The sequence below is a fragment of the Emydura macquarii genome, unplaced genomic scaffold (assembly GCF_026122565.2).
Source record: "Emydura macquarii macquarii isolate MOO-44397 ecotype Brisbane River unplaced genomic scaffold, CSIRO-AGI_Emac_v2 contig_1363, whole genome shotgun sequence".
NCBI classification, from domain to species: Eukaryota; Metazoa; Chordata; order Testudines; family Chelidae; genus Emydura; species Emydura macquarii.
The window spans coordinates 10858420-10881723 of record NW_027131500.1 but is presented as its reverse complement, the minus strand read 5'-3'; the positions used below and the strand labels follow the sequence as shown (position 1 = coordinate 10881723).

Here is a 23304-nt window from a genome sequence, read left to right as displayed (position 1 = left end):
CAAAATGCAATATATTAATTAAAACAACATCAGTGGGTTTTTTAAAGAAATGCAAGGTTGTACAGTTGGTACTTACACTACTTGCACTTCAAGTATGTAAAAGTTGTTATAAAGAGGTGTCAAATTGTTCTCCTTATCCAGTGAGGACAGAATAAAAAGTAATGGATTTAAATTGCAGAAGGAAGATTTAGGTTAGACACTAGGAAAAAATTCCTAACCATAAGAGTAGTTAAGCACTGGAACAAATGACCTAGGGAGGTTGTAGAATCTCTGCTATTGAAGGTTTTTAAGTTCAGGTTAGACATACGCCTGTCATGGATGGTCTAGATAATATTTAGCCCTGCCTCTGTGCTGGGAACTAGACTAGATGATCTATCAAGGTTCTTGCTAGTCCTACATTTCTATGATTCTATCGCTCACAGGAAATCAGGATTGTTAAAAGAATATAACATGGTTCACAAACTTGATTTAAAAAAAAATCCATTTTTATGTACATTGACATAGCCATTTATTTCTTACAATATATTTAAGTGTTAAAGCAAAATATGTTTAAAATTTTGGTGTGGTATTGAGGAGATAAGCAGACAATTTACAGTGGAAATAGAATAAAATCATGCCTTCAAAGTCAGGAAAAAAGTCTCTGATTGATTATCTCTCCTTTAGGTCTGTCAGGTTGAACTTTTCTGCTCAAAAGGGTATCTATGCTAATTAAATAGGCCTTTCTCAATTTAGTTTCTTCTTGAAGTTGGTTAACTTAAAATTAGAATTGTTATCAGTATTTGCTGCTTTAGAAAACGTGTTTTGTGATGGAATTTGTGAGGAGATAGCTTGAGAATAATAGCTTGATTTACATAAAATGAATTGTTTTTCCAGTCGTATTAAAATTCTAAGTTATTCTTTAATCTTTCCACTCAAGCTTTCATTTTTACAGAGAATTAATTAGGTCATGCACTTGCTTATTCAGCGTTTGCAGCTTGTATTTCAGTGCTTGTTGTAAGCAGCTTATACATAGTCCTTTTGTGATTCCTTAGATAATGTGCAATACGCTATATTAGAACTAGTTGCCTTTCCTGTTGTACCGTGTGTGTCTGGAGAAATAAAAATTTGCTTATCTTAACTATTACTTTTTGAACACAAGCTGCCTAATTTTGCAGGTTGGTTTATAGAAATCAATTTTGAAAATTTGCTGACAATATTTTGTTGTTCCTCTGGAGATCGTTTGGCTTTTTTGGTTGCCTGACATCACAGAATGTAGTTTTGCAATAATTCTGTAAAGAGGAAATAAAGATGAAAATTACAAGACAGTCAGTATTATTTGTCATATTTTACCTTTGAGCATTTTAATTAATCAGTTTAACAGAATAGGCTATAGTTTTCTAGGCTATTACATATTTAGGGCAGTTATATAGGATATAAAGCCAAAGGCAGAGGAACTTGCAGCACCTACTGAGGGCAGTAATCCTGTAAAATGCTCTGTCTGGCATGTCATTATTGCTCTTACAAAACACAATTTATAGTCACTCTAAAGAAAACCATCCAGGGCTGTACTGAATATTGACAAGATGGTGACATCACTTGCAGCCAACCAGAAAGCTCCAAGTGTGATTCAAGTCATTGTATAACTTTTGATCAAATTACATTGAACAATAATCTTGATAGTACTTCAGTTTGTTGGAGTGACTTTAGATTGAAAGATCAGTTTACCATTAGAATAATCTTGCAAATCTTCACTTGGTTATTCATGTTACCTAAAAACAGTCAGTAGAAAATTCATGCCTCAAATGTAAAGTTTATGCCACACACAGTTGGCAAAAATTTGCTTCCTCTCCCTACTGAGATTCTGTACAACAGATATATTTCATGTTTTTCTCATCTTGAGATAAAAATGAGGCATCAAATGCTAACAATCAAAATGAAAACATAGGCCAAACTTACTTTTTAAACTAACTATCTCTGGGGAAAAGTGCCAGGAAACTTACCCTGCTTGGTATTTTTATAGTGTGGTAAGCTCTTAACACATGTTTAAAAAAAAAAAAAAGTATTCATGGATTGGGAGTGACAGCAAATTTCTTAAATGAGATGTGTTGGGGCACACAAGATAAAAAAATGATTTAGTGACAAGACAAAGAGATTGTCTACATGGGCATACTAAGATGAAATTAATATCCACATTGCAAATTGCTTTGTAGTGTTGCTGTGAACTGTTAAACCATAATGAGGTTCATTGGCTCACCCCAAACATGGCTGTAATTCAGCAATGGTGAAGTGATGATTTAATTCAGTGTGGGTTTTGTGCGGTTTAGTTAATTCAACAAATATCTTTACTGACATTATCTGATGAAACGAGATATAAAGTATTATATCATTATTAGTAAGGTTAAGATTTTGTCATAATCATTTTTAGTAAAAGTCATGGACAGGTCACAGGTAGTACACAAAAATTCATGGAAGCCGTGACCTGTCTGTGACTTCTACTAAAAATAATGGGGGGAAGGCTGACCAAATGCCTGAAGTGGGAGGATGAGAGCCCTAGTCCTACTGCAGGAGGGGGAGGTTGGTGCAGTCACGACTAGTGGCTCCAGAGAGCGCTGTGGCTCCCAGCTCTGTGATCCCCCATGGTGACTTGGGGCTCTGGCATTCACCCGAGCCGTAGCTGATGTCTTTGGTTCGCCACAGAGGCCCACATCCTGAAAGGGTCAGGGCTCCGGAGTCCCCAGTGGAGGCTGGGAGCTACGGGGGCCGACAGGGTTCTGGGGCCCCCATCACCTGCAGCAGCTTGGGGCTCCAAGATCCCCTCTCCACCACCCCAGTTCATGGCTGTGGGGCTGCCCGCAGTGGCTGGGGTCTGTGAGATCCTTGTTTACTCCACGGGCCACATTTGTCTAAGGCTATGTCTACACTAGAAATGCTGGAGTGGCACAGCTGCAGTTGCGCCGCTGTATCCTAGACACTTACTACAGTGGGTTCTTCCATTGATGAAGTAAATTCATCGCTGTAGATAAATCCAGCTCTCCAAGAGGCAGTAGCTAGGTCGACAGAAGAATTCTTTGATTGGTCTTTGCTGTCTATGTTGGGGACTAGGTCGGTTTAATTACATCTCCCAGGACAGTGAATGTTACATTGTTACAAAAACCTAGATAAATAGATAGTTTCCATTGATTGATTACAAAGGGAATACTGCATGTGTCCTAGGTGTTAGCCTGCCTCTGCTCACCATTATTATTTGAGCCAAGAAAGAGTGGCAAGCAAGGAAGGAGTGTTGCAAGGCTTGTGGTGTGGTAATTGGGAGTGGCAAGTATGTATGTTATAAAAATACTTTATTCTGCTTGAAACAATATTTACTGAAAAGTGTGCAAACCTTTTTTCCCCCAGCTCAAACTTGTAAATCAATTTAAACAGAATGCATTGGTGCCTTCTGTGGGATTTCATGTCATGGAACCTGGGGAAAGGAACCTGCCATTTCCCGCCTCCCCCCACTCCCAAGACACTAGTCAACAGTTCCTTTGAAGTCTTCACACCCCAGCATACGTGAGCAGGAGCCCACCAGTTTCCTCCACTGAGGGCTTATCCCCCAAGTTAAAACTTATTAGCTAACATGTTTTTAAAAATAACCTATTTTCATAATCTAGACATGGTCCAAAGATGCTTGCCAAACCTCCTAATGACAATTTTTAACTGTACTGAGCTGTGAAAGGATAAAGGAGGATGAGGGTTGAGTTTCTGAGGAGGGAATGAAACAACTCTGGGGGAGATATTCAGTCTAGGATGCATTGTGTTCATACTTTAAGGCTAGGTTGATTTTACTGAGCCTTGGGCAAGAATGTAATTATTTTTGTATAAGGATTTTATTAAGTTTTTCAACTGAGTTGTAAATAATAAAGAATTTTACTGAACATCACACAGTGCAAATTTAAAACCAGTGGAACTGTGGCAAGACATGCAAGTGCTGAGTGCATATGTTTGTGCTGATGAGGGCACAAATGTGTAGGTGGGATTGAAATAGTTCTCTGTGTCTTGGGATGTGGCATGGCAAGCAAAGAGCCCCGCCCTTATAGATGCAGGAGTTTCCACTGTTCTCCTTGTCTTGGGGTGTGGAGGGTGAAGAAAAGTCAGTTCCTTGTAGTTGGGGAAGGGATGGAGTGCTTCCAGGGTATTACTTCTGAGGGAATTCTACATCAAAAAATAAAAAATTCTGCACACAATATTTTAAAATTCTGCATATTTTATTTGTCAATAAATAAATGTGGAGGCTTCAGCATGGCAATGGGGAGCACAAGTCACTGGCTGCCCAGAGATGGGACATTCTTCTCCGCCCCCCTCAGAACATGGACTCAGCTCTGAGGCTGCACCCAACCCTGACACAGCCCAGGCCTGCACAGAAACACCTGCTCCTCTGAGCCAAGTGCACCAAGATAGCAAGCAAGAGGGACAGAGTCTTGCATGCATGCCTAGCCCTGGCCCCCGCTTCAGTTGGGGGCAGGCAGGCTCAGCTTGGCAGGATCCAAGTGTAGAGGGGCTTAGTGTGGGAGAATCCAGGTGTGAGTGAGAGGATTCTGTGTGGGGCAATATGGGTGTAGGCAGCTCAGTGGGGGGTCTGGGTGCACGGGGGTTCGTTGGGGGGTTCCAGGTGCAGAGGGAATAGGACTCTGAAGTAAAGTCCAGGTGAAGCTGGTTGGGGCTCATTTGGGTGGTCCAGGTGCAGAGAGGGTGGGAGTTCAGGTGGGAGGGGCTCAGCAGGGGTTGGTCTGGGTAAAGGAGTGGGGGGCTGGATGCATGGGAGTTGCTCAGTGAGGTTTCAGATACATGGGGTTGGGGTTCGGCCAGAGGGCTCCAGATGCAAGGTGGTGAGGCTTGGAGGGGTGGGTGTTTGCATGTGGGAGGCTCATTGGGGGAGGAAGGGTTCAGGGTGCAGGGGTTGAGGCTTGGTGGAAGGGTCTGGATCCATGGGGATTGGGCGAATGGTGGAGCAGCTCCTCATACAGTCACTCCTCCTCCTGTGGCTGAAGATCAATGGGGGAGGAAGCTGGAGGGGATTTCTGGGGGTGGGTCTTACCCAGCTCTGGCCTTGGCCACTCCTTCCAGGGGAAGAAGTCCTGTCCTCCCTCACCTCCAGCCCAGCCAGGACTAGCAGTTGAGCCTTGTGCAGGGTAGGAGCCATTGGCCAGGACATTCCCAGTCCCTCCTGCCTCCCCCCACGATGATTTACCTCTCCACTAGCTGCTCCAGGTACCTGAAACAATGCACCCATGCTACTGGGAACAGGTGCATGATCACACTTGTGGCTTCCCTGTCAGAAGTCATTTTTCTGCGGGGAAGCAAAGAAATCTGGGGGGACATGAAATTCTGCATGCACACAATGGTGCAGAATTTACTCAGGATTAATATATGCAGTATTTTCAAGGGAATGTAGGACATGGCTAGGTTAGGATGATAGCCATGAACATATTGTCACCTTTTTCTCCAGCGGAGATGTCTGCCTGTTCATCATCTCCAGAATCTGTGAAAGCATCTTCTCTCTCTCCTTGGTATCATGGTGAAGGAAACCATCCCTTCACTTGTCTTTCATCTTCTCTCTCCTCGGATGCAGCCACAAATCCACTAAACATATCCTCGTGTCCTCTTTCTCCTCCCTGGAAGACTTGTCAGGCATTCAGCCACTGATACATTGTGACCTCCATGGACAAGACAATTATCAGGTGCCAAAGGGACAGAGAGAAAAATAGTTCCATCCCATCAATGATAAAATGTTGCTTTTTCTTCAGTTTTGGAATTCCATTCTCATGGGCTCGCCCTGGCCTGCAGTGAATAATTGTTCTGAACTCAAGGAATTAACAATGCTGAAAGTGTGATTAAAAATAACCATGAATATAATATCCTGAATAATAATCCCGTGCATTTTGAAATGTGGCTGTTGCCGAACATACCTCATATAATGTAAAGGTAGGTGAAAGCTTACAGCGTTGATTGAATTGTGAACTAAAATACTTTTCCTGTTGTTCTTTCTTACATGTCTGCCATGCAATGTGGGTTTTTTTTGTTTTCTTTTAGGACCACTCCCCACTCCCTCCCATTGTGTGGCCAACCTGAGCAGGGACAGGGCATCTGACCAGGAGCAAGAGAGAGCATTTAAGCAGCATTGGAAAGTAGTGGTAGTGGAGCACATGTTTGGGGAATTTCATGTTTCAGAGAAATAAACACTTTGGAGCTTAAATTCTCTGGCATGGATGCTATTTTGAGCATACTGGGGGACGGAGGGGAGATAAAAGCAAAGCAGGTGGAGAGAAGCTCCTAGCTCACATCTGCCCAACTTGGCAACACTGTGATGGTACCCAGAACATGGTGTTTAAATCCCTCTATAATACACATAGTACTTTAAAGGAAGAGGTCCCCTCCCCAGCATTGTCAAGCCTGGGTTTCAGGGATCTCCCTGTTCCCTACTGCTGGGCCTGCCTTTGAGCTTTGCAAATTGAAGAGATCCTGGCTATCCATGGCAATCCCCACCTGTTCAGGGTGCTATTTAGGGTCTACTGAATGTCTTCAGTGCTGTGTAGAACATGCCAGGATTCAGTGGTGGTCTCCCTTGTGAAAATCCAGCCTAGCTCCTCATAGCCGCATATCTGCCAAGATCTTGTTACTGTACCTGGCATTTTTATAACTGCCAGAATGGCTTTCATTTCTTGTGGTACTGGACTGCACCCCAAGAGTGCCCTCTCTTCTGCCTTTGATTTGATATCCTCTTGTACATCTTGGCATTCTGGTGATTGCTGTTAAGATGGGACTGGATCAGCTTCTCTTCCCAAAGGTTAAGGAAGTGCATCCCTCTATATGGGGCACTGCATAATTCACGGGTCCAGAACCAGAAAATAATGGCTGTTGCGATTGCTATTCCTTTATATAGTCAGTGTTATGTGTGTAATGAAGTGGATAATCCAGTAGAAACAAACATGTCCCATTAGATAAGTACTATTTTTTTAGCTTTTTGGTTACATTAGTTCTGAACGAGTTAAAAATGTCTTCTCTTTGTATTTTACTTACAACTTTATTCTTATAACTGGAGTGTGTATAATGTAAATCATTAACCCATAATCCTCTTGCTTAGTATAAAAAACAGGAAGTAAGCAATTCAGACCAGTTATGGGGTAATGTTAATAATTAGGGACAGCCAAAGTCCTCATTGCTATATTCCTCAAATTGAAACTTCCTTTAGGAAGAAATGGGAGATAAGTTTCCACCTTTCTGCACCATGAAGGCAACCTGTGTATTGAAAAGATGTTAAGAAGAAGTGTGCCTATTAAATGGTAACACTGTTAGTAACTTTTAGTTGCTTCGCAGACTGAACTGCCCCTTTTTTTTGCCTCCAGGAAATATGCTGCTTCTATACTGTCTAACAGCATGTGCATTCTGGTGTTACATTCATTGAGTTGATGTTTCATAGAAATTTTCTGCCAGAACAAATGCACATTTCAGCATCCGTTAAGGGATTAAATAAAAAGATTGATCAATGTGGTTTTTTCCTTATACTTATTTTTTAAATAAAAGAAAATTCAAAAGAATAAAGAACAATCTCCTTACACTATGTTGAATTATTTTGCTAAATGTGCAGAGCTTTTGAGTTTTATAGCGTTTGTGATTAATCTAACGGACTGTGCGATTTGCCTGAAAACCCAACCTTGTTAGAAAAATACTAAGTGTGTTTTGCTCACACATGGTTGCAGGTTGGCTATTACTGAACCTAATAGGTGGGTGTGACTCAGGTGAGAGATGACTTGTACGTAGGCTGAGCAAATCTCAGGCTTTGTCTTCACTTAAAAAAATATTGTGCGTTTAACTAGAATTAAGTAACTTGTTAAAATGCTAGTGAAGAGAAGACATGTAGTTTTCACCCAAGTTAGGAGGTCGAGTTTAAGCCTGTGCTCCTCCATATGCTACCTTGGAGTCAAGAACACACCTTTTTTGTAGTGAAGACAAAAGGAATCTTGGCAGTATCATGGGGAGAAGGCTCATTCTGGATTTTGTGTTTAATTTTGAATTTCTTTTGTAAATAAATCCAAACTCCAGCAATATAGGGGTGGGTTTTGACTTACTACAATTTATGCAGACAGTGTTTTTAACAGGTTCAGGAATCTACTTGAACACAGTAGTAGATTAATATGTTAACAGCTGTTGTATAATTATAAATTATCCCACTGCCTTATGAAAGAGATTCATCTTATGTAAAAATTAAAATTTCATAATTTATTTTATCATCTGTTGCATTACTAATACAAATTGAGAACTAAACTAAGTATTACAGTTGTGTATCATGGCTCTCTCAACTGTTTTCCATAACAGGACCTCTCTCCCCGATCTAGATAGGATCTAACCTGGATCTCACTTCTGGGTAGCAATATCAGAAGGGCAAGTGGGTTACAATTCCTAGGTTGGAAATCCTTAGCTTAGGGTCAGGCTGTGTGATATTCATCCACATTAACACTTTGTTCTTTTAATATTTTTAGTTCATTAGCCTTTTACCAATGAGGGAAAAGTATATGCTGTTTCAAAACTGCCCTACTTGAGAGCTGGAGCAGTTACAGGCAGAAAGTTGGGGATAGCACAGGACATGGCAGGGAGGCAATGGAGAGTTGATTATGACACAGTCAGGGAAAGCATCATCAAGAACAGATCAGAAACCAAGCTACTGGGGCAACAGACATAAAAGTTGATGTGGATCTATCTGTTATGGCTGCCTCCTCTATCTTTCAAAATAAAAGAAATAAAACAGAAAGGAAGTATTTAAATAGACACACAAGTTTTTGGTAGCATTCTAGAAACTTGACTGTACTGCTACCTGTATCAGTAGAATGTCATTAAAAGCGTTAGTAAATATCAAAGCGAATGTCTATTAGAAAAAAATTTCTTAGTATACAAAACATCCCTTTCTCCCTTTGTTTCCCCCTCCTATCCCTAAGAAAAACTCCAAGTAAATTAATGTAATGGTATGAGAACTGACCCCATTTATCCATGTTCAACTTTTGTTTCACCACAATCCATCAACTTACATGCACATCAAACAAAACTATAGTTACAAATTAAATGAACCCTCCAAAACATTTTTGTCACGTGTTGATTTTTTGTAATCCTTTTCCATTTCCAGGGATGTGTTCACAGATTACCCATTATTAGCTTTTTCAGATGAATGGGAATAATAATACCTAGCTCTTATATAGCATTTCTTTTCATTAGATCTCAAAGCATTGGAAAGAAGGTCTTTAAAGAAAGGGATTGGAAAACAGACAGGAGTGAGCACTCTTCAATTGTTAATGTGTATTTCTCCTTAATACAAACATTCGTACTCTGACTGGTGTCTATGTGCCACAGGAGAACAATTTGTTGGGGGATTGGTGGCCAAGTTACAGTTAGGGCAGGTGTCCAGCAGATAACTGTTTCTCTTTCGTACTTCTTGTAAATTACTTCACCACAGAAAGTGATCAAATAACAAATTTACCAGATTTTGTAGGGTGAAGAAACTGTGGTGGTGGTGGTGGTTGATTTTTTTCCCCCTCACAGTCCTTCTATGCTCCTTTAGTCTATTAATAGGAAGCATCTATCTTGGGAGAGTGCTGGTGCTGACAAATGTGTCAGCTACAAAGGTGTGTAGTGAAAGAGCAGTATAAGACTTTTCCTTTACACAGCACTCCCAGCCTCTGCCTTACTGGGGAGTGAAGGGGACTAGGCATGGGGTACCCAGACTTGGATACACTTGCTTTCTGGGTCCCGTGTTGCTATATAGCTGCTAGATTAGCTCTCTGTTTTAATCGCTTTTATCACTACTTATGCTTGTTTTACAATAACCATTGGCAATGAGAGATTTGTAATCAAGGAGATAGGCAAGGAATAATGGCTAGCTTAAAGGGACATAATCAACTTGAAATCTAGTCATTTTCAACAGTGAGTTAAAAATGGTTTTAGACAACACACCTCACTCCAGCCAGTTTTTGTGATTTTTGTTTTTTACAGCCAAGTTTTCTTATATTTAGTCCGTAATCTGTAGTAAAACTTAATAGTGAGAGCTACTCATTTTTCACATTGTTACTGTACTTGCTCAAGAACCCACACATAGAGTAATCAAGTAGCTTGCAGATGGCTGATGAATATTTAGCCAATGGAAATAGTAAATCAACAGTGCTGAAATTCAGATTACAGCTGAACACCAGAAATAAAACACTGACAGCAACAGCAATGGGCCTAAGTGAAGCCCTTAAGACCAGAAAATTCAATAAATACAGGTTTTCCAAATGGCTGTTCTTCTTTACCTGCTTAAAATAATGATGATGTATAATGTGCACATTTAAAATAAACTTTTGTGGCCTTTTGACTAAGGCCAAGTGTAGTGCTTTTGGCACAGAAACTGTCTCATACAATGTGTACATACTGTTCCTAGCATAGTGGGGCCTGATTTGGGGCTAGAGCCATGGGGAGCTGTTGCAGTACAAATAAATAATTACAAACCAGCTGAACTCTTACTGGAGTTATTGATTATTTTCTGTTTCCTTAGTTTTTTACATTAACACATTTGAACAAGCTAATCATTTGAAAAAATGTCTAGAAAGACAACAGTGATTTAAAAAAATACAAAAAAAAAAAAAACATACAACCAAAAACCTTAATATGAAGATATTTCCCAAATGGAAATTGTATATACCACTTTTTTAATATATAATTAGAGCATTTATAAGGAAAGGTTTATACAGATAATTATTTTCTATTCCTGAATGTAATAATTTCTCATCCTTTCTCTGCCACAGGAACGCATTATACAATGACAAATGGAGGAAGCATTAACAGTTCAACACACTTACTGGACCTCTTGGATGAACCCATTCCTGGAGTTGGAACATATGATGACTTCCATACCATTGACTGGGTGCGAGAGAAGTGCAAAGACAGAGAAAGGCACAGACGGGTACTTAAGATCAATAACAATAACTGGAAATTGCTTAATGTTGTGTATTGCGATTAAGGTCTGATCCAGCAACACATGTAACCATGTGCATAACTTTAAACATGTGAATAGTTCCATTGGCTTCAATGTGACTACTCATATGCTTAAAGCTCACCCACATGCTTACGTGTATTGCTGGATTGGAGTCGCAGTCAATGAGATACCATATTTCTGCGATAGCATTATAGCTTAGGAAGACAAATAGTATTCAAGGCAATGAAAACAGAGACCATGTCCACGACAGGCCTCCTCCCAACCTCTCAATGTGGATGCATTTGTACCAGTATACACTTTTATACTAGTATAGCTCATTCCCATACAGTAAAGGAAATAAATTATACTTGTATAAGGGGCTTCTATACTGGTATAACTACATCCACACTAGGAGTTGTACTCGTATACTTATTTTGATTTTAAAAAAATCACACACTTAACTAAAATAGTTATTAATACAAAAATTGAGTAGACCAGGCCTTAGTTTAAATGGAAAGTGTCTCTCCCACTTCCCTCTCCCAAATCTGCCCCATCCTACAAACCTACCTTCTTTCTTTTCATACCAGACTCTTATGAAATCTTAATCCTTTAGGCCCCTCATCAGGAAAGCACATAAGCACCTGCTTAAACCTGGGGACTTAAGTATTTGCTGCATACAAGATGCTTTCCTGAACTGGGGTCTCAGTGCCTATTACTCAGTGACTTATTAGATACTGCCATTTATATGAGGTCTAATTTTATTCTAAATAAGGCAAAACTATATCTTTTAAAAGAAAGTAAGCTATTTTAAAGGTCATTGCAAGGTCACTTTTGGGAGACCCCCATTAATTTTTACATGTAAAGGGAACCACTTTGAAGATGTGAAATCTTTTTTTTTTTTTTTTTTAAACCGATCTAAAGAAACAGTTTAAAAACTAAGAGTAACTAAATCTCAAACTTCAGGCTGCGAAACTGCTTGTTTGCAGGGGTCAGGAAGAAATTCCTTCCATGTTCAGCACTGAACAATAGTTTAGGCCTTCCTCTGAAGCACCATGTATCTGTAGGCTGTATAGACTGAACTGATCTGTTACTGAAAATCCTACATTGCTTTTAAAAAAAAAACAACCCAAAACCAAATCATAACCATAGTATCTAGTAGTCCTCTCAGATAAACAGGTTTGTGTGTAATGGATCTGAGAGCATGTATGTAATCTGATTGTGTGGGTTTTATGGGATTATCTCTTTCTGTGGGACATTTTTGCTTTTAAATAATTCTTTCTTCTATAGCTTAGTTGTAAATAAGTGATAGTTAACACAGCTTCATCTTCATACTGAAGATGTACTGGCTACTATGTGCCATTGGATAGAATGCCAAACATGGTCAAGTGCAGGCAGGATGATCACACACTAGTGGCTAGTTTAGAGGATTGAAACTAATGTTACTGATAATGAAAAGTTTTTTCTTTAGCTTCAGAAGTAGGGACTTGAGAAGTTAGAGCAGAGGGTACTGAGTTTATAGTCACTGAACAACTGTGGAATTTATATAGCTGCTGTAAATTGTATAAGCCTTTGTAGCCACAGTACTTAGAAAGGGGGACAAAAGACTGAAAAAGTCTAGTGTTTAGAGACAAAATATCTATTATGAATGTGCCAAAATGCATGCTGTTTCTTTTATTTTAAAGAAACATTGTTAATTTGAAATCATCTCTAAAAAGATAGTAAAATTAATTTTAGGGTTTTTACATTTTTGTGCTTTTATATTTCCTGTTTATTACACAATTTTCTCACTCCTTTTGCAATGTGGAAATCCCACAAGAACAGGAAAAGAATGTGTAGTGAATATTTTGTAATAAAACTGATCATGCACAAAATACTGTCAAATGCATACAGTAAAAACTGAAAAGAATTGAGAATTCAGTTATAGGAGTTTTAGGTGTCATTTGTAACAATGATAGTAAAAAACTTCAAACAGAAGCATGATTTTTTAGAGTTGTCTGTCCCTCTAAGCATAAAAGGGAGATGTGTGTACTTGAAATCAAATCCATCAGAAGCTTATTGTCTTTGAATTATGTGGAATAGTTTAGTTCCAACTAGACTCTGTTAATACATATTTAATCATCGTTGTATTAAAGTCGTTTTTCTGGTAACACTTTTCAGGTTTAACACAGTTGACTTCAATTTTACAATAATTTATTTTAATAAAAGGAATATCTTACATCTTCCTTTAGATCAAATTCTCCTCCTCTGCCCTATCAATTATATTATGTCTGATGGGCCAAGTTGATCAATCATGTGCGTAATGATAATTATAGCAGGAGAATGCCTTTGTAGTTTAAAGAAGGGGGATATCTGTGTGCACTTTTCATTGCCAGTTTGTAAATCCTATTTTAATTAGTATATTTTATGTTTATAGTACAAGAAAATGATATAGACATGGTGATTTCTATTTGCAGATTAACAGCAAGAAGAAAGAATCGGCTTGGGAAATGACAAAAAGTTTATATGATGCATGGTCAGGATGGCTTGTAGTCACGCTAACTGGTCTGGCATCAGGTAAAGACAAGAGGATCTCTTCTAGTTTTTGCAATAGAATATAATTTCAGAACTTTTCCAACCTTTTCTGATCTTTCATGAGTTTCCATAGTGGTATCATATATGTGTTTTTATGTGTCCCTGTACTAAAAATTACTGTTGTTTTGTTCTGATATCTGCCCAAATCCCAATTGTTGTAAATGCATAAATGAAGAGAAAATATTTTCAGATAACAGTAGAACAGAACCAGGCTAATAATGTAATCTCATTTTGGGAGAGCAAGATTAAAAATTCTGTAATTAATATAATTCTTGTGAAAAATTCCAGAATTATATGCTTTTGGAGATTTAGAGACCTTTCATGTCCACACAACCACAACAGGAAATCATGGCCCCCGTGAAGTCAGTGGGGTTTTGTCATTGACTTCAGGGGGTTCAGAAATTCATCCAGGGTAAAATTTCTTCATAGTGAACTATGTACCTCAGTCCTGGCCTGGAAGAGCCACACTTTTTTGGGATGATGTGGGTAATTCATTATTCCTGTCCATTCAATTCCAGCTCCCTCCCTTGAGATTCCCAACAAAGTGTTAGTATTCACAATGGGTTCCTCTACACAGCCAAAAAATCCCCATGGCAGTGAGCCTCAGAGCTGGGTCAAGTGACTTGGGCTCATGGGCTTGCACTGCATGGCTAAAAATAGCAGTGCAGACATTCCTGCTGAGGTTGGAGTACAGGCTCCGAGACCCTCCCCTGTCACCCGGTTTCAGTCTCCAGCCTAGATCTGAAGATCTACATTGCTATTTTTAGCCCCAGAGTGTGAACCCTAGTCAGTTGACCCAGGCTCTGAGACTTGCTACTGGGATTTTTTTGTTTGTTTGTTTTGTTTTGCTGTGTAGACATATCCTATGCTGGTGGAATTTCTGCTATGGATGCATGTCTCACTAGGAACTTGACTGAGCCCCTCAACACATTTCACATAGACCAATGAGTAGCCACTAAAACTTTGCAGTTTTTATAAATATACTCTCATAGGCCATGAGCTGAATTCAATTCTGACCAGTCTAATGAACATTTTTGATTGACGTTCATCTCTCTAGAGAATTAGATCTGAGTTCCTAATATCAGCTGTAATAAGCAAATTCTGTTGTCCTTTGGCCTCAATTTCATCTTTAGTTTTTCATATATATTTTAGGATAAAACACAAAACTCAAGTCCTGAACATTTTTGTTCACCTTTAGTTGCTATGGGACTTACTAGGCTTCATCGGCATAATTTGAAAGGACTACAGTGCTTATGAATGTGAAGCCATGAGCTTCATGCCCAGTTATCCTAAACAAGTTTTCTATAAATACTAGAATAAATCCCAGGAGGAGAATAAATCCAAGGAGGGGTTGAATTAGAGTGCAGAGTATAGATGAGCTGGTCAAAAAAGTATGGCAAATATAATGACTAATCACCATTTATGTGTGCTTAATCACATGTAAATCAGTGTATCTGCTTAATATATTGTGTGTGTGTGTATACTCATATGCATATATATATATGTACATAGCTATATATAAATAAAATGTGCATATAATTAGTGCAAAGCGTTTGGGATTTTTTGGATGAAAAAAGCTACATAAGGTCTAAATTAAATCATCTGTAAAAAAAAACAAAACTTGAAGGTCTGGTTAAAATTGCTAAACTGGATATCTCACCAACACAAATCCTAAAAAGCAAGCAGATTAGAAGTTTAGGCATTTTGCATCCTATCTATGCTCCTTGTCAATTCATCTTCTCAATCTCACCTCCCTTCCTCCTGCCACCTACATCGCACAAATCATCACCCTCATCCTGAACAACCAGTATGCAAATTTAATTCCAAACATATTTGTTGATTTTATGGTTGTATGTTTTGATTCTTCTTATAGGATGAAATCTGGCCCTATTGAAGTCAATGAACATTTTGCAGTTGACTTCATTAGGACCAGTGTTTCACCCAGAGGGTGAGTAAATATTACTAGTATTTCCTTAAACAGCTTTACCTATGTGAGCCTGTTGTCCATCTAGAGACACTTTGGGTTAAACTCTTTTCCACTTTAGATCAAAATTCACTGCTTCCAGTTGTGAACTATATGAATTTTTTAAAATAGCTTTGTTACGGAAATTAGTGTTTTGTTAAGCTGTTGAGTATATCTTCCACTTCTAACTAAACTGCTAATGTGAGAAGCCATCCTACTTTTGTAAAATTGCCTTTTTTAAAGCAATTTCCTAAAGGTAGGTAATGCCTGTTTTTCAAGAGCTTGTTTTGACTGTAGTTTTCTTCTTGCATTCGCAACACAGACTCCTCTCTCTAAGAACTTGAGAAGTGCTGACCATCTATATCTCTCATTAACTTAAGTGGGAATTCTGGGTACTCAGCACTTCCAAGGATGAGGCTGTATTTGTTCATGTTGATTATTTCAAGCAGTGTGTTTGAAATACTTTGCTTTATTTGGCATATCATTTGTGTTTTAATATTTTTGTTAAATTAAGAATGAATTATGTTACTGCTGTTTGTGATTGCTATTATGTGGAAAAGTATATCAATATAGTTCAATGATGCAGCTGAGATACACTAATGCTTCAGTTCACAAGATGAAATATTTATTTGATCATTAAAATAGAGCAGCTCTGTCTCTTTATATCCTTAATTTTTTGGACTGTTGAAGATTTGTGCCTTAAATCATCAGAAATTACTTGTTTAATCTAGGTATTTTGTAATTTATCTGATACTGGATTCTGAAGGAAAAGATCAAAGTTAGCTTATCCTCATTGCAAACTGGAGTCGTACACAAACCCAAAAGTATTTTACAGCATATTTTCTATATTTCTGTTTTTCTCATGTCTGTTACTTTAGGTTTGTCTCTTATTTTAGGGTATGTCAATGGATGTCACTGTTTTTCTTGAAATTTTAAAATTTCCAGAAGCTAATACATAATTGTTTGTACAACAGGGGCATTGGCAGGGTTGATAGACATTGCTGCTGATTGGATGACTGACTTAAAGGAAGGCATTTGCCTTAGTGCTTTGTGGTTTAACCATGAACAGTGTTGTTGGGGATCAAATGAGACCACATTTGAAGAGAGAGACAAATGTCCACAGTGGAAAACATGGGCAGAACTAATAATTGGTCAAGCAGAAGTAAGTATAACCCTTTAGTGAAGGCATTGTTCAGTTGCTTTGTTGAGGATTAATAGACAGGGAGGAAGGATGGTCTTGGGATAAGGCACTAAACTGAGAATCTGGAGATCTGGGTTCTTTTATTGGCTCTGTCATACTCTTCCTGTGTAAACTTGGTAAATTACTTAGGTCAGATCTACACTTAAATTTTGCCGACCTAGATGTGTTTGTTAGAATTGTGCTATTTTTGCGATGTAATGCTGACAAAAGCCCCAGTGTAGTTATACTGGCATAAAGGTACTTTTGCCAGTACAGAGTATTTCACTCGCCAAACCAGAATAAGCTTTACCGACAAAAGCACTTTTATGCCAGTATAACTGTCTATACTAGGTGATTTTTGCTGCTCTAGCTATACCAGCAAAATCTCTTTAGTCTAAACAGGGACATATGCCCTGGTCCTGCAAGCTATTCTATGCAAGTATTCTTCAGTGAGGCTGCACATGGGAGTAGGAGTCTTCCTGTGCAGAGCAGCTTACAGGATCAAGGTCTCAACTTCCCTCTGCCTCATTTTCTCCAGCTATAAAATTGGGATAATATTTAATCAGCTGATGGGAGTTGTGATGATTAATTAATACTTGTGAGCTGCTTGGATTCTATAGTGATAAGCACAATAGAAATGCCTATTAATAAAGAAATAAAAGGCTCATCTTCTAAATGAGAGCAAGAGAATTTGTATTCCTGATTGTGGTCATGTATAGAAGCTAATTTTTAGGAGTATTTTCTTTTTACTGAAAATAAACTAAAATAGGACTTGTCTTGTCTTAATAAAGCGAAGAATGAGTTGATTTTATTAATTTTTTCTAGCAGCATACACCTTACCAAAATAGATTTTATATACTGTATTCATTAGATTTTAGCGTCTGAATGGAAAAAAATCTCCTGTGCTATGACTTCTAGATTTAATGATTACACTCATAGTTTGATTTTGATACAGACTGTTATAATAGTCAAAACTTTTGTATCTCAGGGTTTCCTATAGTTTAATTAATTTAATGACTTCATGTTTTTCAAACAAAATGAATATTTGCTTGCCTTAGTAACATTTTTGCTTTCATTAGTATGGGAATATATATGTAAGAGTTTTTTCAGCAAGAGTATTTCCAGAGTACTTTTGGTTAGAAATGTCTAATACATTTAATTGATACATTAGTTAAATTATATTGTGTTTTTTGTTTCTTTTAGGGTCCAGGTTCATACATTATGAACTACATCATGTACATTTTCTGGGCCTTGAGCTTTGCCTTCCTAGCAGTTTCCCTGGTGAAGGTATTTGCGCCCTATGCCTGCGGCTCTGGGATTCCAGAGGTAGGATCTGAAGAATTTGTATCATAATGGAAGTTTAAGGCTAATATAAAAGGTTCTGTTGCCATATCATCATGGGCAAAGGGAAGGCAAGAATGAACATTGTATCTGTGATGTATTATGTTAATATATTAATTTAAAATGAAATAATTTGGACATTATTAAACGCTTCTGAAATAAATATTAAAAGGTTTCAGAATGTTTCCTGAGTTCTCAGGTTTTGCCATCAGTTTCTGGTTGGTCTAGTTTTACAGGAAATCTCTGGTTTCTTTTATTTTGGGGGAGAGAGTGTTTTTTCCAATTGTCAGTTTAGTTAGTGATGATAGAATGTAACTCATGTCAGAGTGCCAGGTCCTTTGATCCAGTAGTTCTTCTTTTGCTGCATGGCTATAATCTTCTTTAGTAACATAAATTAACATACAGTTATTTCATAAGGTAAAAAATGTTGTTTGATAAAAACATAGTGAAATATTGTTCTTTTTACAACTAGTCTTTGCCATTCTAACTTCAACAATATAAAAATTGGTCAGTAGCATGACCTTTCTATTAATTCTAGTAGAATTTGTACTTATTTATTTTTAAATATTCTTTATTTCCTCAAGTGTGTAGGGATTTGAAGTCCAAAAGCCAAATTTGAAATCAGTCTGTACATTTACTCTACTAACCTTTGCTTTCTGTGCACAACCAACCAAATTTGTTTGCAGTGCTCAATTATAGATGTATTCCTTACTGTGATTAGTGTGTTACTGTAGATGGTGTAGATTTTTTTTCAGATATTATAACAAAGCAATATTAGGTAAAGTAATATATTAGAAAAAGATGAACTTTTTTCTAGTGAAAACAGTGGGTCTTCCTCATTATCAATATTGCAAGCCATTACTCTTAGATATTGTGTGCAGTTACAATAAAACAGGGGAGACTATAGGGAAGGGTGATATTGGCAAAAACAGTATATTATTGTAATTAAAACATCTGTAAATAACAGGTATCACTGAGTATAATTTTCACAGTAAGTTTATTTCTGCTTGAGGAAACTTATGATCTGCATTTGTCAGGTTACATTGCAAAACTCTTTAATACAGTTGTGTAATTTACTGCAGATATATTTTCTGTTCAACATAGTTGCCATATTTTGCTAGATTAGGTATGGCTATATCTGCTTAAAATATAATGTATCTGTACTGTGTGCAATGTGAGTGGTATGCTTCTGGCAGAGTGCAAATAGCATTCAAAAGTTTTAAAGTGTTTTAATGTTTTAAAGTTCTCCAGGTAACAGTCTTCTTTCCAATTAAGTATTTGTAAGTTATGATTCTAAAATGATAGATAATAGCTTATAAACTTAAAAGTAGGATGTTTTGTAAGAAAAATGAAGTCTAATAACATGGAATATTTTTTCCTTCTAGATTAAAACTATTTTGAGTGGCTTCATCATCCGAGGTTACTTGGGCAAATGGACCTTGATGATAAAAACCATCACTTTAGTCTTGGCTGTAGCATCAGGTTTGAGTTTAGGAAAGGAGGGTCCGCTGGTACATGTTGCCTGTTGCTGTGGGAATATTTTTTCCTACCTCTTTCCAAAATACAGTACAAATGAAGCTAAAAAAAGAGAGGTAAGTTCCTCTTAAAATCTTTACACATTGAATCAAAAAAGATAAAGTTTTAAAATAAACTCCCATAATCAAAAGATTTAGCTATTGTATCGGTTTGGATTATTAATCATTATATTCTCAGGTCAGGGACCACCACATCCTGTGATCCACATCTTTTTCAGAGCTCTGAAAAATCCTTCCCTTCTCTCTCATCCATGTTTAGTGTTACTTTACACTCCATCTTGTAGGCCCCACATTATAACAACTATCCTTTTAGACTATGAGGAGCACAATGGATTTATCTCTGAACTCCCTGACAAACTGCTAAGTCCAGAGGAGTTGATGAAGTTACTCAAGATGTGCCCTCCTTTGCTCGGTGACCACAGTCTCTGCAGCTCTTCCAGTCCATGCTGGCCCATGGAACAAAACAGAAACCAATTTGCATTACAGTTAATGCCATATTAACAGAAGCGAGCACAATGTCAGAATCCCGATTTTTGCAGCATAATCCTACTTTTCAATAACATCTCCCATATTTTAACAGCGGGAAAAAAAATCTCTAAATTCTGCCCAGCCATGCTGTACTTCTGTATGTTTAACTCCCATATGACTGGAAGAGGTTAGTCTTGTGCAGCAGACACTGGTCTGGATCTCAAGAGATCTGGCTTCAGTTCTCATCTCTACCCCAGAGTACTCTGTAACGTTGGGCAAGTCACTTAATCTCTCTGACTCAGTTCTTCATCTGTAAAATGGGGATACTTTTCTTTTTCCCGCTCTTTCTCTGTCTTGTCTAATTATATTGTAAGTACTATAGGATCTTTAAAGCAGATCTCGTAATGTACAAGAATTGAAAAAGGAGAAGTAGAATCAGGATTGGGAGTAGAGAAGGGGCAGAGATGTGGAGAGGTAACAGGCTGGGTTGATTGACTTGAGTTTTGTGGGACACTATGAGGGAGATCTCAGTAAAGAGTGAAGTGTGGGGGAACCAGTTTGTCAGAGAGAGAGTTAGATTGAGAGAATGGGCAATAGAGTGAAGGGTGGAAATAGGTGGAAGGGGATTGTGGTGCAGCTGGAGAAGGAGGGCAAAGAAGAAAGAAATGAAATAAAGAAGAAAAACTGTGTAAGAAGAAGGAGAAAAAACAGAAGCCAGGAAAAAAGTAGAAGGAAGAAAGAAAATGAAGGAAATACACTGTATTTTATCAGTGTAGATTGCTGTTGTCTGGCAGATTGAAAGAGTAAAATATTCAGGCATCCAGAAGTGCAGGATTCATGGAAAAGGGCTAACTGATTTGACCAAATGGAAAGAGAAGGGAGGGTGTCTTCTAGTTTGCATTAGTGTTTCAATTGTATCAGAGAACCTCTGCCCTCTCCAAAATCTCATCTAGATTTACTACCAACAAATTCACTTACTATTACTTACGTCTCTCTCCCTTCCACATTTTATTCTAAATTTACTTTAATGCTAGGGCTTGCTTATTGTTCCATTCCTGAACTTTGCTGCTAGGCTCCAGTGAGACCTGAGCAGTCAACTTCCTCCATCATGGGTAGATAGATTAATTATGGTTAGGTCTTGACATAATGGTTGGCTATTAATTCGAATGGTTGTACTTCTATAATAATGGCTATGCCACTGGTAAGAATTCCCAGCTGTATGTTTACTGCATTCAGAACCTACCTACTTTTCATAGTTGCTCACATGATTGCAACTCTCTGTGGGTTTTTTTCATCTCTGGTTCCAATCCCACAGGCAGTGCAGATAGGCAGTTAGGCAGTGCAGCTAACTGTGGTCACTTGAGAAACTGGGAGAAAGTACAACTGTGAAGAAGAGAGAAGCAGCATTTGGGCAGGAGAAGCTGAAATGGCAATGTGGGAAAAAGTGGGCAGAGTAAGCCTTTGGGTCCTTGACAGGAAGATGGGAGGAAGGTAATCAGTCCATATATTAGGATTCTTAGGTCTTTAGTTTCATATAAATCTGTTCAGGTATAGTTAGTGGTATATCATAAGAATAAATTTCTATTTTTGTTTTTAAAATGCATCACAAACACAAAAATAAAGCCACACCTTTCTTCTTTTCTAGGTGTTATCAGCTGCTTCTGCAGCAGGAGTATCAGTAGCCTTTGGTGCCCCAATCGGTGGCGTCCTTTTTAGTTTGGAGGAGGTACGTGAGTAGACAGCACTGAAGGCAGCATATTTAAAAATTAATGTTATGACACCTGTAGTCTCAAACTTTTTCGTCTGTGGAGCCTTTTGTACCGGAAAGCTCCTCTTGTGGGCCCTGATCCTGCAGTGAGCTCTTCATGAAGTCATTTTCTCAATACCTTAAGGAGAGCTTCTTGGCCCACAGTTTGAAAAGTACTTTTTTACACTATTGGTCTGGTTACTAATCTTCATTAGTCACTGACTCTGGAAATTTTTCATCAAATGTATTACATCTATTAAGTCGATTCAGTATTATGAGCTCTGGCTTGGGCAAACCCCTCAGAACATTTTGTTTCAGGTGACTATTGTAGACCAACATTTCTTCACTATTGTTCTGTTTTTTTCTGGAGAAAGGCAGATTCCTTTATTGCAGTCTTATAGCTCACAAATGGATAGAGTTAAACTAAAAGTTGTAGTTGACAATTCATAAGTCAGGTCCCCTCCCCCCCCCCAGGAAGAAAGAAAAAGAAAATAAGTACCTGTATGGACTTGAAGTTGATCAGGTATTTTGTGCAATTGCTTTCCTCCCTGCTTTTTCCTCCCTACAGGTTACATTAAAAAAAATCTGCTGATGTGAAAGCCTTTTTCATTTGGTTTGTTATAGATAGTATAGATCCGCATCAATTATGCCTTTCCTGTTAACTTATTTCTCATGTTCTCATTTCCTGACACTGGGAACATATCTTGTTTAATTAAAAAAAGGGGGGAGAGGATAAAAATTTGGTTCCTCCTGTTTATTTTGCTTACCTTGGGCCAAGAGGCCCTTCAAAAACTGATTTGCCAATTAAATTAAAACAAACTTTAAATGTTCAATTTCATTTTAAAGCCTTCATGCAGTGGAGTACATCATAGCCACAAATAAAGTATGCTATAAAACTTTGACCGCCAAGCCAATGAAATTCTCTCTTTCTCAAGAACACAAACTATGAATACCAATTAGAAATAGGTATTTAGGAAATGCAGGAGCATTATTTAAAGAATCTGAGGCCAGGTCTACACTGAAAAGTTAGGTCAACCCAACTATTTTGCTGAGGCGTGTGAAAAACCCACACCCCTGAGTGACATAGTTAAGCTGACCTAATACCTGGTGTACTCAGTGCTATGTTGACGAAATTCTTCCATCCACCTCACTCCTGCCTCTCATGGAGATGAATTAACTATGCCGGCAGGCAACCACCCCCTGCTGTCACTGTAATGAGTATCTACACATGTAAGTGGTACAGTGACTTAGCTTGCTGCAGCTGTGCTGCTGTAGTGTTTCAAATGCAGACATGCCCAAAGTCTGAATGCTACTTTAATATTTTGATGAAAACTCTGAGAACCTTAGAGCTGAAGGACAAAAGAAGCCAAGAGATCTTTCTGCCTTGTTGCTAAAATATTCTGAGAACTTCTATAGTCTTAAAAAAGAAAAAAAGATGGTAGATCAACTTGGCAGCTTTTGGGTAATGAACACTTTTGAAAATCATGCTACTTATTTAAATGTCTTAATATGGGTTTACAAGTCTAATGTTAGGTATCCATTTTT

The 23304-nt window shown here is 38.1% G+C and overlaps 1 protein-coding gene across 5 annotated transcripts in view; it reads left to right on the top strand.

Annotated features, from left to right (window-relative positions):
• Positions 1-23304, top strand: part of CLCN3 (chloride voltage-gated channel 3) — a 63635-nt gene that overhangs the window by 20087 nt on the left and 20244 nt on the right. For all 5 annotated transcript variants that reach the window (XR_010920478.1, XM_067551742.1, XM_067551740.1 and 2 more), the window contains exons 2-7: positions 10785-10942; positions 13408-13507; positions 16463-16650; positions 17872-17994; positions 19395-19601; positions 21658-21738. Coding sequence is in view for 4 of the 5 variants with exons in the window: in XM_067551742.1 (XP_067407843.1) it covers positions 10785-10942; positions 13408-13507; positions 16463-16650; positions 17872-17994; positions 19395-19601; positions 21658-21738 (857 nt within the window). In the remaining variant the exon portion in view is untranslated. The remainder of the gene's footprint in view (positions 1-10784; positions 10943-13407; positions 13508-16462; positions 16651-17871; positions 17995-19394; positions 19602-21657; positions 21739-23304) is intronic.